General features: G+C 34.1%; 1 protein-coding gene and 1 long non-coding RNA gene across 2 annotated transcripts in view; one reads left to right on the top strand and one right to left on the bottom strand.

The window, feature by feature from the left end:
* LOC109352229 overlaps window positions 1,107-17,600 on the bottom strand; it is a 39,412-nt gene continuing 22,918 nt past the window's right edge. The window contains exons 3-4 of the long non-coding RNA XR_002108343.1: window positions 11,926-11,931; window positions 1,107-1,117 (exon numbers count right to left, since the gene is read on the bottom strand). This is a non-coding gene — a long non-coding RNA (uncharacterized LOC109352229). The remainder of the gene's footprint in view (window positions 1,118-11,925; window positions 11,932-17,600) is intronic.
* Window positions 6,496-17,126, top strand: LOC109352227 (cleavage and polyadenylation specificity factor subunit 2). The gene is made up of 18 exons (XM_019594108.1): window positions 6,496-6,800; window positions 7,760-7,928; window positions 8,121-8,217; window positions 9,711-9,837; window positions 9,929-10,044; window positions 10,254-10,348; window positions 10,439-10,590; window positions 10,926-10,983; window positions 11,057-11,164; window positions 12,476-12,728; window positions 13,523-13,707; window positions 14,214-14,303; window positions 14,697-14,795; window positions 15,595-15,726; window positions 15,812-15,856; window positions 15,991-16,158; window positions 16,399-16,473; window positions 16,599-17,126. The coding sequence occupies exons 1-18, from the start codon at window positions 6,652-6,654 to the stop codon at window positions 16,698-16,700; spliced, it is 2,220 nt and encodes a 739-aa protein (XP_019449653.1). The 5' UTR covers window positions 6,496-6,651; the 3' UTR covers window positions 16,701-17,126.

Raw genomic sequence — 17,600 nt, 5'->3', positions numbered from 1 at the left:
TTTGGCTAGCCTGGTGAGATGGTTGTACTAGTGTTGGGGGTTCAATGGAAGGGGTGTCATGATTCGGGTTGAGTGATTCTGCATGGCTAGGTGGTTGAGCTTGGTTACAGGTGGTCACAATGTTGTAGGTAAGCCACAAACGGTGCCAATGTTCTTTGTTGTTGATAGTGGATGGTCGGGAGTTGAGGACGGATGGTCGGAAGCTGAGGATGAATGGTCAGGTAAGTGTAGGAGAGTAGGAAACTTGGTCGGACGATCGTCTGGATCCACCGGGGGAGGTACCTGAAAAGGTTCTCCGACGATCAAGTCAGTAGAATATTATAGAGAGAGAGAATGGGAGTAAAGAAGAGAGAAGTTAGAGCAATAAGTGTAGCAATAAATGAGATGAATGAGAATTAATTATACTTTGTGTGATCTCTTCTATTTATAGAGCTTAGGAAGTGCTAAGATGGCATCTGGTCATTGGCCAGCATCTAACGGGTACAAGGGACGTACTCTAGTCGTCCTTAGTTGGCCTATAGATCTGTCCTTTTCGATTTGTTGGGGTCAGGTAGAATGTTCAGGCGGCGTGACATGTGGTCTGACATTGATGGCGAGTCTGCAGCGCATTAAATGTTATGTCAAAGGTGCATTAAATAGCATGCATGAAGTGCATTAAATAACATGTCATAGGCCTTAATATCATCTCAGGAGCATTTAATGCCTATGTCACAGGGGGACCCATCTAAGGCGAACAATAGGGACACGCGGAGTACTACACAGGATACTTGGGTGGAAGGGGATAGCCCGAGGATGCTGGGCCAATGAATATTTTTTCAAGGTTGATAACCCAGGTATGATCGGGCTAGAACAATAGGTAAATAATGTTATTTATTCATAAACCAATAACCATGTCATAAATTATTATGATGATTGGGTACTGGAAGTATTTTGTTATGGACAAAAGTGTCATTGGTTCATTCATTACGTGTGAGTTGCATCCTTTAAAGCATGCATAGGGACTATATCATTTTGAAAAGGTGCATTTGGTTTGTAACATTTAGATAAAATCATGTACAAAATGTAATTAAGTAGCATACAACATCCCCGTTTGATCTATTGGTTACAAAAGTTGTATCTTTTCTACAGTCAGGTATAAATTTATGAACATGTTAATTCGGTTTGCTATTTTGTTCATTTAACCAACAACCTGTTTGGTTTGGTGATTGAACTATTAGACCTTTGTGTTAAAGTTTCATTGTTTGAATTCCAATGGGCAGTGTGTTTAACCTCTGGGTTTTGAACTAGGGATGTTAGTGACTGCAAATAAGGATTGCCACTAGATTACATTGTAATATTGCAGTTAGGTCTCCAAAAATATCTATTTATATAGGGGATGTAAATAAGATATGTTTTGGATTAAGTGTTCAATCAAATTAAAATATATGGATATTTTGGACTATAAAATTATTTGACATTTTAAGTGAATTTATTAAACAAGAAGTCACCAAAATGATTATCTCTTGTGTAGATTGTTCATAATAAATGTTGAATGTTAGAGTGTGTATGTATTCATGTGAATATTAATCAGTCCAAATGAATGTTGTTATTTGGTCGGATTATATATACACATGTGATAATAAACATGTGATAATTATAAGATTGCATATGTGAATGATAAATTAGTCCAAAACATAATTTATTATTTAACATGCATTACTATCAATGTTTGACCATTACAACAAGACTATCATTAATTGGTAATTGATATGGAATATCGAGCCAATTGTATGTTTGCGGTTTTTTGTGAATAGTGATTGGCCCAAAGGAAGATTACTATTTGACCAAAATTACAAATATACTTGTGGTAATAAATATGTGATAATCATATCGTTTTCCATGTGAATAATAAGTCGGTCCAAAAAAAGACTTATTGTTTGACAGGACTGATAATCTATATTTGATTACTACATTGAGTGTATCACTTACAAATTAATATTTTTGTCCAAAGACTGAATATTAATGATTGTTCTAGATAGTTCGTGATGTGTCCCACCAATATTTGAATTTAAGAATTAAAGTTGATTGTGAGTTTAATTACAAGAATAATTGCAATTTATTTTGTTCTATTGATTTCTCTACTTTTATAACATCTACAAATATATATTTTACGGTCTTCCTAAATTGCAATATCTTTAAGAATTAAGGAAAGAACATTATTTTTGTCCTTGAATGTATGGATCTAGACCCTGCTTTTCAGAAATGACCAACTCTTTAATTTTAAGGAAATATCATTAAGGATAAAGAAAACCATGAAGAATGAGAATGTTCAAATAGCATGAGTCTTATATTCATTAAGTATGCGGGTGCATTATTTTTAGGAAGGAATTTTAAGGTTAAAAATATGTAGTAGATTCTTTATGCATTTGATTATAATGCATATATTTTTGGAAGGTAGCCAATTATGTTATAAAATAGTTACAAAGAACAAAGAAATTATATTCTCACATACATAAAGTGATTAAATTAGAGATCATAAGGTATTATTATTTAATATTGTTAGATATCAATACAGTTGAAAATCCATGTAAGGCTATATGTGCATATTAGGTGGATGATGAGCTATTTCGAAAAGTGTTAAACATACACTTATAATTTCAACTATTATGGTAGTGATTTTCATAGCTTATTATGAGGCATCTAATTATGAGGTATGGCTATACAATTGTCACTTGGCTGCTGATTTGGATTTATTGAAAGACCACTAAAGTTATATTGTGACAAAAGGATATCATTGCTATATACCGTTTAAGAAAACAGATCAGAGTGGTCAAATGTCTATAGAGCATATTGACACAAACTCCAAGTTGTAGATCTACTCACTAAAGGTTTATCATATAAGGTATTTTACAAGTACATTGCTCATATGAGTATTATATCACTGATGATATTTTGGTTTAGTGGGAGTTTGTATTTGGATATCCTCTTCATATAGACATGTCTATGGATATGTATATATTTTTCTGCAGAATAAGATTTATGGTTCAATTTCACTCTGAAATTTATTTATGGGATCTCACTAAAGTAAAGGAGAACCAATTGAAAATCGACATGTTTAGATCACCTTCATGTGATTTTCATATTGCACATTTCATGATTAATCTAATGTTATTTAGTCGTGTTAATATTAGTGCGCATTGATTGATTTAGCTATGATTGATATAACGAAAGCCGCTTTGGTTCTATATATTAATATAATTAATGAACGAGATAAGGATATGTCTCAGGTTTATAATGACGTATTTTTGATCTCATAAAGTCTAACACAATTGGTAAAATCACATATGTGACTAGTGAGAGATTGTAAGAATTTTTGTGTCGCACATGTAATGTTTAGAATCATTATTTTATGTAGCCAAATTAAAGTGATATAATTCATGTAAGGTATATAACTATAGACATAATTGTCATGAAAATTATTGTGTAGATACCTAAAATATATTTCTATTTTATGATGTGAAAAATTGGAATAAGAAATCAAGTAGCATCAATCTTCATGGAAGGGTATTCACTTCTTATAAATAAAGGGTTATAATCCCCAATTGTAGACTACATCATAACACAAGATGAACCATAATGCAAGACACAAATCATTCTCTTTATCCCATTCGAGGATAAATTAAGGTTAATGGTGATCTACAATTGGATGACCAAAGAACCTACATGTTCTACTATGAACATGCATTTGCATACAATGACAAATGATATAGAGTTGATGGATACATGATGAAGGATGATATAAAGTTCATTCACCATATTCTCTACGAATATATTAAGGTACACTTCAACTATAATTTTATAATTATTGTCGATGATTTGACATTAAAGATCTTGGCTATATATATGATGACAATGTTCATCATCTTTAATATATATTATGTATTTTTAAGTATAAAGTCTCCCATCAATAATTAAAGTCTATCTTAAAAAAATTTTCTACAAACAGTTGTATGTATGTAAAGATATAACAATCACCAAGTTCTTACTCCAAAAAAATGATCACCGAATAGTTTGAATTTTTAAAAGAGAAAAAAAATGTATATATTGACACTATAAGAATTTTATACACTATTAATATATCATATATCATTCATATTTTTACTTTTCCAACTCACCTGCCACTCCTTACTTCACCAGTATCATAACTAAGCTTGCCTAACCAACTCATCTCTTCCTTATTTGCTCAACAATAACTTCACCACTATTCTTTTTTAGTAATATGATAGTAATATATATCATAGATTTTTGATAATGGAGTATTGAGTTTAGAAATTATGTTATGTGTCTTTCTTTTATATATAATATATGTCCATATGAACATACTCATCTTAACTAACAACTAGGAGTCTGTTTGATCATAATAGCAAACTTCATATGGTATTTAAGCCATAAAGTTCTCCCACCTAATAGACTAATCTTTTGGGTTGGGTTATCCTCATGTGCTTAAGTCCTAACGATTGGTGCTTTTATTGAGAGTTGTGTCACGGAAAGGGCTACCTATAAGTTGAATTAAGGTACATTACTGAATACTGATAGGCGAGTAAAGCCACCAAAAAAGAAAGGGGTCATAAAGTCAATGTCGATAAAATGAAAGTTGTCGTGAGCGTCGACCCTTAAAGGGAGCGACAATGTTAGGAGTCACATTGATTATAATAGCAAACTCAATGTGGTACTTAAGTCATGATGCTCTCCCACCTAATAGACTAGTTTTTTGAGTTGGATTCTCTTCATGTACTTAAGTCCTAAGAGAGTCCTACATTGAGTTTGCTTAATTCCTAACACCAATACATTACTCATAGGTTGGATTGGTTTGACAATAAATTAAACTATTTCACCTTCTTGGTACTACCTTCTCACTCTATAATAAGGAACTAATCACTTTCTAGTTGTATGATTGTCCATCTCAATAGTTCACATGAACCAAACCCTGAATTTTTTGATCTTTTAGGGTATATTTGCGAGTTAAATTTTAGAGAGGAAATAAGAGAAATTAAAAACTTGTGAGCCACAAGATACATTTGTGAGGACTCCCAATCATTTCCTTTCCCTTCAAAATCTAACTCACAAACAAACCCTTAACCTCTGTTTGGTTGGAGAGAATTAGTAAAGAAAGAGAAATGAAGGAGAGAGTTGAAGGACAATGAGAATCTTTCTATCATTTGGTAGGAGAAAATATAGAGAGAAAGAAAATAAAAGTGGTTGGACCCACCAACTTTTAGTTTCTTTCTCTAGATAGATTTTGCATTTATAAGAGTGTCCTTAACTTTATCAAATTCTCATAATTATTATTTAAAGGGTAAAATTGTCTTATTCTTTGTAAAAACACATTTTCTCTCCAAATTATTTCATATTTCTTTTCTACCAAACAACCCTTACAATCAACTCATCTTCTCATTTCTTTCTTTTTATCTTCTGTTATCTTATTTTCTCCTCTAAACCAAACAAATCATTAGGGAGTTTGATTTTTTTACGGGAATGAAGAGAAATGGAAGTAATGGTCTGCCTATCAGAGGCATATTATCTGACCTATAACATGTTAGGTCAGACCAGACTTTTTTCATGAATATGTCAAGCTCAGACTTTATAAAAAACTTATTTAGTTTAACATGTCAGACTTTAAGAAACCTAAAAGGCCTATTAAACCTAGCAGACCGACCTACTTAGTTATATTATATAAGGATATTGAAATTATATTACTATAATATAAGTAATATTATTATATATGTAATATTAATATAAAAATGTATATAAAAATATAATTTAATTATTAGAATTAGATGAGCTAACTAAAAGTATATCTATAAGCCCATTAAAATGTAGACATGATAATCTATTTCATGACCATATAGTATAATAGGCTAGACGAGACTTTTAAATAGATCAGACCTAGACATTGAAATTTCTTTTAAACAACCTAATAGGCAGACGCATGCTTCAATATACTATTTAGGTTGAACCTGTTTAAGGCAAAACCTAGCTTGACGTGACATGTTTCCACCCTTAAATGGAAGGCTTGTGAATCATCTTATAAGTATATTTCATGGCTCTTAGATATTTTCCTTCCTTTATTTCCCCTCCAAAAATTAACTCTCAAACAGACTTTTAGGGTGTGTTTAGGTGTTGTATTTTGGAGGGGAAAAAATATAACGGAAAGACTTGAGAGTCATGAAATACACTTGTAAGATGACTCTCAAGTCTTCTTCCCTTCATTTCCCTCCAAAATCTAACTCCCAAACAAGCCCTTAGGAATCTAACAGTTTCTTAGAGCAATAGATCTACGCATTTGTGGTATTTCACACTGATATTTCATAGAATAAGATGTTTTTATATAATCAAATTTAAGAATAAATAAAAGAAAAATAATTTGTCCAGCTCTCTCTTGAAGGGTAAGTACGTAATTTTCATTTCAACCAATGAGACAAAGACAACACATATTTAATCAGTTTAATTTTAAATAAAACAAAAAAGAGAGAGAAAATTGTTTCTCCCTCCTCTTTCGAGAACCCTTAACCAAGCTCCTCCGCCACACAAGGGGCAGTAGCCACTGCAAAAATCATCACGCCGCCGCCAATCACCGCCATTTTCTGTCGTTCTGCCGTCGCATATTCATAGATGGGGACATCGGTGCAGGTAACCCCACTGTGTGGAGTATACAACGAGAACCCTCTCTCCTATTTGGTCTCCATTGATGGCTTCAACTTCCTCATTGATTGTGGATGGAATGACCACTTTGACCCTTCTCTTCTTCAACCTCTCTCGAAGTTAGTATATTCCCTTTCTTCTTCTTCTTCTTCTACCAAATGGGTATATAGGAAAACAAGAAAAATGCAATTTTTTCATGTGGGTATCTTTATTTCAACTAGCTCTGAAGTATTGTTAATTGACATTTGGTGAAGGCAATTCTTATAAGCTCCTTTAATTTTAAGTTGAGGCAGTAGAACTAGGCAATGTTTATAAGCTTAGCCCTAATCAAACATGCTTAATTTTCATCTCTATAATATTGGTTAGGTAGGAAACATATATGGGTATAATGAGTCATGGGAATTGAATTTATGTTAAGCATGTTTATTTAGGGCTAGAAGCGTTTATTCAATTTGTGTTTTTAAATAAGCTAAAAAGATTAGATAGTATTTGGCTTTGTGCACCAACCACTTTCCTTTGTTTGTTGAGGCAGTAAAACTAGAATGAAGAAGAAAACAGTTTTGTTTTGGAGTGGGTTATAACTTATTAATGAGTAATGGCTACTGAATTTGTGTTTTGTTTATCTTTGGTTTCATATCACCATAGAGTTTTGACTCTCATATGATGTAATTATGAGATTCTTCAGTAACCAATGTGTGTTGGTCTAAGTGAGAGAGAATTGGGTCCCTTAAGCCTGTGGTGCTAGGTCCCTGTATGGATGTATAGAACACTGTTGGGAGGGGTCTGGCTTAGATGCGTGACTGTACCTTACAGATTACTTTCTCACCTATTAGATCTGAGGATACCCCGGGAAACCAAAAAAGTATAGAATGTTGATTAGTGACATAATGAAATTTTAATTGGAAAAGTGAAGATTATGTTTGTGAAGTCCTGTCCTTGTTTGTTGTAGCAGCAGAACTAGAAAGAAGAGAAAATGTTTTTGAGTTGTAATTATGAATTATAATGGAATTGATGTTTTAGATGAGCATGTTGTTTGTTACTTTTTCATACTTATTAAGATTGTGTGGTTGGCTTCCAGGGTCGCACCAACTATAGATGCTGTCTTGCTTTCACATCCAGATACACTCCACCTTGGTGCTCTTCCATATGCCATGAAGCAGCTTGGACTCTCTGCCCCTGTGTATTCGACAGAGCCTGTCTACAGACTGGGTCTTCTCACTATGTATGACCAATTCCTCTCAAGAAAGGTGAAATTCCAAGCTGTTTTATTTGGTTTTACTATTAAGAAAAAGATGTTTTGTGCTTCTTGGTTTATAGGCTGATGGAACTCTCATTACTTTATTAATAGGCTTTACCATTTGATAACTGATTAGAATTTGAAAAGTTTATATTGTTATGTTAGACAAATGGTTAGGCTGAGATATCTTGTTATTTTGCAGCAAGTATCAGAGTTTGATCTGTTCACGCTAGATGATATTGATTCTGCATTCCAAAGTGTAACAAGGCTAACATACTCTCAGAATCATCATCTCACAGGTAGGCATTTGAACATTTGTTAAAATGCGTTTTGTTGAAGTGGTGGTTTGTATTAAACTAAACCCCCAATCCCTTTCAACCCCCTATTTATCATAGTAAAATTCTCTACTTTTGCTGAGTTTTTCTTCAAGCCCATTCGTAAATGGAAAGTTCCCTTTGAAGTCAAATCCTTCTTTTATTAAGGTAGCAGTTCTCAGTAAGGGCACATAGGCGAAGCTAGGATATTTCTCATTGGGGATCAAGAGAAAAAAAAACAAAACACACTTGTTTTGGGAGGCCAATTTAAAAGGGCTAGTTACCCCGCATCAAATGTTTTAGCAGTTTAATAGCCAAAATTGAAGCATTGTGAGATAATTTCCTAGAGAGTCAAAGTTGAAGGGATTATTTGCATTTTAGCTTTTTATATTTAGTTGCCATGCTACACAGTGAAGTAATATTTTGTTCTTAAGCTTTCATGTTTATTTGGTAAAGGGAAAGGCTGTGAACGGAAACATCTTCACACACCATCAATATCGATTGTTGATGTTATTAATTATGGTTGGGCCTAACTTACTCTTAAAGCTAGCTCAAGGGGTGAGGGTTGCCCAAGCCTTATAAAGGCCATCTGTTAGAACCGGTACCTTAGGAACTAAAAATTGAATACAAGAAGAAGAAAGAATGGTTTAGTATCAATGAGATACTAAACAAGAATGTATTATTATTGAAAGAGATGAATTACAATTTGAGAGAGAGAGTCCCTAACTAATTCCCTGAATTAGTTATGCCACATTCCAGTTACCCCAAAAAACTAACTAACTTCTCTAAAGCTAGCTCCTTATTAATAGGCTAATTAACAACTAACCACTAGGGGTATTTTTGGAAGCTTTTAACTACTTTCCTATTTCCCCTTCTATATACATTTTCAATATTAGGCTTTGGCTTTGGCCTAATCCTATCACTATCTTTGGCCAGTCTAAAATTATTTGCATAAGCAATATAGAAAATTGCTAATAAGGAGAAATGTTCAAGTAGAAATAAGGCTTGGTTGTTGTTGAGAAGAAATATTCAAGTCTCCCATTGCTTGAAACATTTAATTTCAGGAAAAGAACTAGTACAATTTTGCATACAACTTATAGTATCTAAACAGTTTACTCTATATGAAAATATCTATAGGTGTCATAAAAGATTAGATGTTATAGATGTATAAGGTATAAGCATAAGCAATATAGAAAACTGTTAATGAGTAGAAATGTCCAGGTAGAAATAAAGCTTGGTCGTTGTTGAGAAGAAACTAAAGTATGCATTATAAGCGCATAAAAATAAAGCTTTTGTTCATGATAACAAAATTGTCAACACTCTCTTCTCCATTGTAATCCTCCGGAGTCTGAACCAATGCTGTTTAAGTCTCTTACAGTATCTCTATGATTCTGATTTATTTCCATGTTGAATAGCTTCTTCATACTTCCCACCATTTGTTTGTATTTTGCCTTAAATGACATTTTAACCACATCCAGGCAAGGGAGAGGGAATTGTGATTGCACCTCATGTTGCGGGACATCTGTTGGGAGGTACTATTTGGAAAATTACAAAGGATGGTGAGGATGTCATATATGCTGTTGATTTTAATCATCGGAAAGAACGGTAAACTTTCTTGTAGTTGCTCATGTTAGATTTGATCTCTATATTTCTTCAGAGCAAAAAGACAGGTACTTATCAATCAAATTTTTATTAGGCATTTGAATGGAACTGTTCTAGGTTCTTTTGTGCGTCCAGCTGTTCTAATAACTGATGCATACAATTCATTGAACAACCAGCCTTACAGACGTCAAAAGGACAAAGAATTTGGAGGTAGCTAACTTTGTACTCTTGTGATTGCATCACCGTGACAGTACTAAGATGATTTTTGTAATTCTCCGTTTTCTTAAATTTCTGTTACAAGAAAATGAAAAAAATAAGTTATATGTCTGATACATTCATAGTTGTGGCAACCATCCACTGAAAACTTAGGATTTATGTGTTTGTCGTTATTCTTATCATATATCTTCTTGATTATTTAGATATCTTAAAGAAGACTCTGAGGGCTGGTGGCAATGTATTGCTACCTGTTGACACTGCTGGGCGAGTGTTGGAACTTATTCTGATGTTGGAATCGGTCAGTAAACAAAATTTGCTTTTACACTCTTTTTCCTTTCTTTGCCTGAATGTATATGCATGGGTTGATACCAGGTCTTGGTATTTGCAGTATTGGGCTGATGAGAACTTGGTCCACCCCATATACTTTGTTACATATGTTGCACCCAGCACAATTGATTATGTGAAGAGTTTCCTTGAGTGGATGAGTGATTCCATAGCAAAGTCCTTTGAACAGACTCGTGAAAATATATTTCTTTTGAAGTAAGTGGGCTCTTCCTTAACGTGATTTTGGAATAAGGTATTCATATGCTAGTTATTTGTTTGTCCTCTGGGATGCTATAACACCTCACGCTTAGCGTTTGAAACATAAATTACAGTTTCTTGTGATATTTGAAGAACAAATTTGTTCGAACATGACTCATGGAGTCCTGGGTGTAAAATGAGCTTTTGAAACCTGTTCTCACATTTTCAGGATCTTTCCATACAAATAGTTTTTTTTTCTTTTGATAAAACATCAAAAAATCGTTAATCCCTCATTGTTATGATTGCTAATGTGATCTCGTGTCTAAATCTTCACTTCAATACTTTACCTGCAGGTATGTCACACTTCTTACTAACAAGACTGAGCTTGACAATGCTCCAGATGGTCCAAAGGTTGAATAATTTGCATGTTCAATTTTCACTAATCCAACTTCCTTACTTATTCTGGCACTTGTATCTTTTATAGGTTGTTATAGCATCCATGGCAAGTTTGGAAGCAGGGTTTTCTCATGATATATTTGTTGAGTGGGCGAATGATGTAAAGAATCTCGTGCTTTTTACTGAAAGAGGCCAGGTATATTATTTATAGAATTTTCTTTCTCTTGTATTGCTATGTTTCGGTTTTCATGTGAAGCACTATAAGCTATAGCAGGATTTCACTACTTTAAGTCTGCTGATTGATGAAGGGCTGCTCCTTAGTGTTGATCTCTCAGTTACCTTGGAATTTCAATTTTCAATAATACAATTTTTTAGTTGTTCTGAGAAACTGGAGTAAAACCGTGAGATGAAAAATTCTGTTTGTCTTTCAAGTTGCTAGTTTCAGCAGTGGTCTTATATTTTGATAAATTGTGTGTATGTACTGATGAATGCAAGATCTGTTTGTCACTGCTCCTTTTACTTATATTGTATATATTAAGTATTGATGTTTATAAGGTGTTGCTCAATTAATTTAATGATTATGTCTCCATTATTTCTAAACCACAGCCTTTTTAAGGGGTAAATCACAGCCTAATACAACCCTTTTTGTCAAAAAATTATGACCCTCTCTTTTGGCTTGTGTTAATTATGATTAGTATTTTTAGCCGTAATAGCATCCTGAAATAAAAAAATGTTCATTTTTGGCATTGTCCTTGATCTTATATAACATTAGTCTACCAACAAGCTGTTGGTCTAGTGGTATAAGGCCTCGCTAGATCCCTAGAAAAACCAAAAGGTCAAGGGTTCGATTCCTGGGAGCGACACTTGTTGGGAGGGGCAGCCATACACCCCGAAAGGGGTTAGTTCATGACCCAAAACATTTGAGGATACCCTTGGTAGTACCAAAAAATATATAACATTAGTCTATCTTCTGTTAACCGTTTCCTTTTCCTGGTTCTAAAATTGTCATCACTTTCACTAAGCTTTGGGTGAAGAAATTCACTTTTGCTTGATGTGCTTTTGGATTTTCATTTGCCGATTTCAATGTTGATTTTAAAATATTAAATGTTCCTTGATCATCTTGGCCATCTAGTATCAGTAAAACTTACATATAAAGGAACTTGGTTCTTATTGTTTTAAATGAGGCCTGTTTTATATGGAAGTAGCATCAATTTCTATGCTGTGAAAGAGAATTAGGTACTAATAGCAGCAAAGACCAGCTAAGTTGAACGTTTGGAATGGAGCTTGGGCAGTAGGATAGTGTTTGAAATTTTTTTAAATAAAAATGCTTCATATTGGTGCTAATGATCCATGATATTTTGTTTTTACTTTTTTTGGACAATGAGAATGCCAAAAGGAGCGTTGGTCATGCAACTTATTTTAATCTGTGATTGTATTCTCTTAAGCTGCTTAAAATTGTTTTCTTTGCTATATTATGTTTAAACCGTTTCTCCTGTTGGATATGTAGTTTGCCACACTAGCTCGTATGCTTCAGGCTGATCCACCTCCAAAAGCTGTCAAAGTCACTGTGTCCAAGCGAGTTCCTTTGGTTGGGGAAGAGCTAATCGCTTATGAAGAAGAGCAAAATCGAAAAAAGAAGGAAGAAGCTTTAAAAGCCAGTCTTATAAAAGAGGAAGAATTGAAAGCTTCTCATGGGGCTGATAATAATACTAGTGATCCAATGGTTGTTGATACTGGCAATAATCATGTATCACCAGAAGGTATGGTCACACTATTTTGGAGCTAATCCTTTGAAGAGTTTCCTTTCCGCCCCTGGAGAAGATTTGAGATAATTTATAGTTAACTATATACAATTAGGAGTTATGAACTTCAGATTCCTGAAAGTATAACCGTTTTTGCTTTGACTATTTTGATTTGAAATTTTTCTAGAAGAGTAAAATGTCTTTGAGGTCCTTGAAAGATTTATGGCCAACCAGCTTAGTCCCTCAAAGATTATGTCTACCAAGCCCCCTGAAAGATCAAACCAGGTACCACGTTCGCTCGAGACTAATGTGACATTCCAGATGCATCCCGCATGGCATTTCAGATGCATGCCACATGGGACGGAGGATGAACATGGTGTGCATTTGACTCTTTCAGTGACTTAGGTGGTAGAAGTAATCTTTGAGGGACTAAGTTGATCGGCCGCGAATATTTCAAGGATCCGAATGACGTTTTACTCTTTCTAAAATTTTAGATCTGAATCTTTTTTGTCTTCAACTAGTTTTGCATTTAGTATAACGGTTTTGCTTACCATTGCCCCCAGGGCAAGCAACACACATAAGGAAAGGCAACATTGGGAATTGGTCTATTTAACGAAGAAAATATTTTTAGCCTGCTTAAACATTGCCCTAAGATTATGGTTAGCGAAACCGTTAATTATAATAATGTAATATTTACCTTCAATAAGCATATCAGGAATGGGAGTTAAAAGTTTTGGGACATGTTTTTTTAGTTTTATTAGTTTTAGCAGTTTTTTCAACAGTCCCATCAATAATTTCATTTGCACTTGCAGTGGCTGGTCCTCGAAATGGAGGATACAGAGACATATTTATTGATGGATTTGTTCCCCCTTCATCAAGCGTTGCCCCAATGTTTCCCTGCTATGAGAATACGTCAGAGTGGGATGATTTTGGTGAAGTCATAAATCCAGATGATTATGTGATTAAGGATGAAGACATGGACCAGGCAACAATGCATGTAAGTTTCCATTTTAGAATATCTACCATATTGCTCCCCCTTTCAACATGATAATTATTTCACACTTTCACTATTAAATGTGACACGTTAGTGTTTGTCTTCTGAATTAGAGCTGAGAAGTTTCATTGGATGAAATATAATGAATCTACTTATTTGAAAGTACTTTGACATCTTTGAGGCTTGCCAATCGTAGAGTTCAATTCGATCACAAGGAAAGAGGAAGCTTTTAGAATGAAAAGCTAAAATACAGGACTCTTAGGTTTAATAACTTGCTATGATCTGTTTCCCGTTTAGTTTGGTTACTTCTAGTATCGAGATATCTTTAACTGTTTCTTCCTTTGCATTTAGATGTCATGCAACACATTTGGCTTCTAACCATGAATTTTTTCCCCACCCCCACTTTAAGAGTCCTGGTATCGGTGAATGTAGTTTTTTGCTTGCATCTGCACTACAACCCAATGTTAAGAACAGTAACAATGATTTATCATTTTTTCTATTTTCTACAGGTAGGTGATTTAAATGGAAAACTAGATGAAGGAACTGCAAGTTTGATACTTGATACAAAGCCATCAAAAGTTGTATCTGATGAAAGGACTGTAAGCAGCAGCATCTCTTCATATTTTCCTCATATTTTGAAGTTTTTATTTTGTATAAATAGTACATTAATATAGATGTGTTTGATTTTATTTTTGTACTCAGATATTGATTGAAGAATAAAGTTAATTTTTTAAGTCTTGTCTTTTATTCTTTTCCTTTTCACTATTTGAATATCATTTATTACTGTGACTAAGATTATAAGTCTACCTGTTCTTGACATTTTACAAAAGATGCTATTATGTTGGTTTTTTACCGTCATATTAATCATGCAACTGAATTGTGTTCAAACCTGTTGTTTGTTCCTTTGTTGGATTTGGGTCTTAGATCATCTATGATTTCATTTTAAATCTGCCAAATCTACTTATGATGGAGTCGACATCATTATTGTCCAGGTACAAGTCAGGTGTTCGTTGGTTTACATGGATTTTGAAGGCCGTTCAGATGGAAGATCCATTAAAAATATTCTATCCCATGTGGCTCCCTTGAAGCTGGTATGAATCTCTTTATTGCTTTTCAGTTAACTGAAATACATCATTAAATCTTCTACAAGTTATTTGAACTTTTATTATTTAGGGAATGGAGTTGTCTCTCCTGGCTAGTTATATCTTGCCATTGCTACCATTAATCATAGAGTTCATGATTTCTGAGAAAATATGAGAAGAGCAAGAAAGTAATGGAAAATGATATGAGAGAGACAGAGATGAAAGAAACTGTCCATAACTATTTCCGAGATCTGGAACTTATCTCAAATGTTTTATATAGAGGTCTAGAACCATGTAGTGGATCTGGAAGCAAAGCTTATCAGAAGCTAAGGCTAGAAACTTGTAACAGATTACACTAACAAACTAAACTTTCATAAACTGTCATAACTGCCTACACGTGTAGCAGTTTAATTAACTGTTACATCATAAGTCATAACATACTAACACTTCAAAGCCTTTGTGATAAGGTCTAACCTTTTTTTGTCTTACAATCTCAGACCAGAAATCATTCAAAATTACATGGAATGATAATTTGGAAATAAAATTAAGACTTAAGAGATGTTAACAGCCTACTGAACTTAAATGGATCATTCTAAACTATCAAGCTCTTAAATGTTTATAAAAACTAGAAATTCAGAAGGCACATGCCATAGCAATCTGTGTATCTATTTTCATTTGTTTGACAGTATTTTAGCATGTGGTCTGGCTGACTTTCATTTATGACTGGTCTGAGGAACATAGTTATCATACTGTCATATAATGTCATTTGCTCTCATTATGATGATGAACATTTTGATTCGTCTGGAAGGTTTTGGTTCATGGGTCAGCTGAAGCTACAGAGCATTTGAAGCAGCATTGCCTGAAGAATGTTTGTCCTCATGTCTATGCTCCCCAAATTGAGGAGACAATTGATGTTACATCTGATTTATGTGCTTATAAGGTACAGCTAGGTGAAATTTTTTAAAATTCCTGAATCAGCTTTCCAAGATGTTGAAATTAATCATGTCATGTTAATATGGTCACAGGTTCAACTATCTGAGAAGCTAATGAGTAATGTACTCTTAAAGAAGGCAAGTAATAGATATGTCTTAACTGTTTTAATTTTATATGCCTGTCTGTCGTCCATTAATGTTGAATTACCAAGCCTTATTGCACTAGGTCGGGGATCCATCATCTTCAATAACGAGTATAAAATTAACTGCAGATAGGAGATTATGAAGTAGCTTGGGTTGATGCTGAAGTAGGGAAGACAGAAAACGACATGCTTTCTCTACTCCCAGTTTCTGCTGCACCTCCTCCACATAAATCTGTTCTTGTTGGTGATTTAAAATTGGCAGATTTCAAGCAGTTCCTCTCCAGCAAGGGTGTTCAGGTCATTCTTCAGTTATAGACTTTGCTCCTGTGTTGGCACACTGAGTGCTTTCCACTTCAATTTCCTACACATTCTGAAATTTTTTGTTCTCATGGAAACCGAGCATGTTTAGGCTGTCATAAATCACTGAAAGTGCTTGTTACCATGTTTTGCAAATGAAACTTGTGTGAAGAAAATTAGTTGAATATCCTGTACTTTATAGTTATAATGATATGCTTCATGACATGACAACCTTTATAGGTAGAATTTGCTGGCGGGGCTTTGCGTTGTGGTGAATATGTAACTCTTCGGAAGGTTGGGGATGCAAGTCAGAAGGTAAGTCTTCTTCTGAACATTAGTTAATTTTGCAAAATGAAATCGACCATTTTCAAACAGTGGCATGACTGAGATTATACATTTTTTCAATGAAGATTCTGGTTTATGATGATTTTTCTTAATAGGGTGGCGGTTCTGGTACTCAGCAAATTGTTATTGAAGGTCCTCTGTGCGAGGATTACTATAAAATTCGCGACTATCTGTATTCACAGTTTTATTTGCTTTAGATTTAGTTGGACTTGTGCATTGCTAATCAGCAACCTCTTTGCTTCTCTTTCCTATTTTGTGTGATATGTCACACCCTGGAGTGGTTTTCCTGATAGCTTAGAGAATACAAAGTTGATCCCGTAAATGTATGCACAGTTTATGAAGATTCAAGACAAAATAGGTTAAGTAGCAGTGTTGTATACTGTTCCAAACTTTGTTAAATCTGAGTAGCCATTTTAATTGATTCGCTGGGGCTGTCATTCGCTTTCGATGTTGTCAATGAAGAAATCACGATGCGTTATCTTTATCTCAGTCTTCATACCTTGAATGACGCAAACTATCTAAGCTTCTGGTGGATGTGAACTTTTCTGTAGGCAGACATTTTGTGTATGTTGCAAAATTTCAAGATAAGGAAATGTTATTCCTCTTGAGTAGGTTTCGTCATATTTTCAGATTCTGATGGTATTTTTGTAGGGATTATCCCCTTATTATATCAGAAAGATTTCCAATTTGGTTAATGAACACAACAACAACCAAGCCTTAGTTTCACTAAGTGGGTCGGCTAACAACATCGTTGAGCTTGACAATCTAGTTAAATCAAAATTGTTTTAATTGTAATGTTCATTTTTGTTCTTAATTCTTGAAGTTGTCTATAACTTCTTCATTGTCTAATCTCACTTGCAGCAAATATTTTTGCTAGAAACCATGACACCTGCCATGCAAAAAAAGTTAAAACAATCAATGCTTTTAGTTTTCTTTTGTGGGCAAGTTGAACTGTTATTCTTTCAATGAGTTATTTGAGGTGTTGGTTATCATTTTAGAGCATTCTAACACTGTAAGAGGAGATTGATTATGAATTTTGTCCTCCAACCAAGGCTTTGAAAACAAAATTGGTTTTGGATTCAAGTTCATGGTTCTAG

This window comes from Lupinus angustifolius, chromosome LG07 (genome assembly GCF_001865875.1).
Source record: "Lupinus angustifolius cultivar Tanjil chromosome LG07, LupAngTanjil_v1.0, whole genome shotgun sequence".
NCBI classification, from domain to species: Eukaryota; Viridiplantae; Streptophyta; class Magnoliopsida; order Fabales; family Fabaceae; genus Lupinus; species Lupinus angustifolius.
The sequence above is the reverse complement of the archived record's forward strand: the minus strand, read 5'-3'. Positions and strand labels throughout refer to the sequence as shown.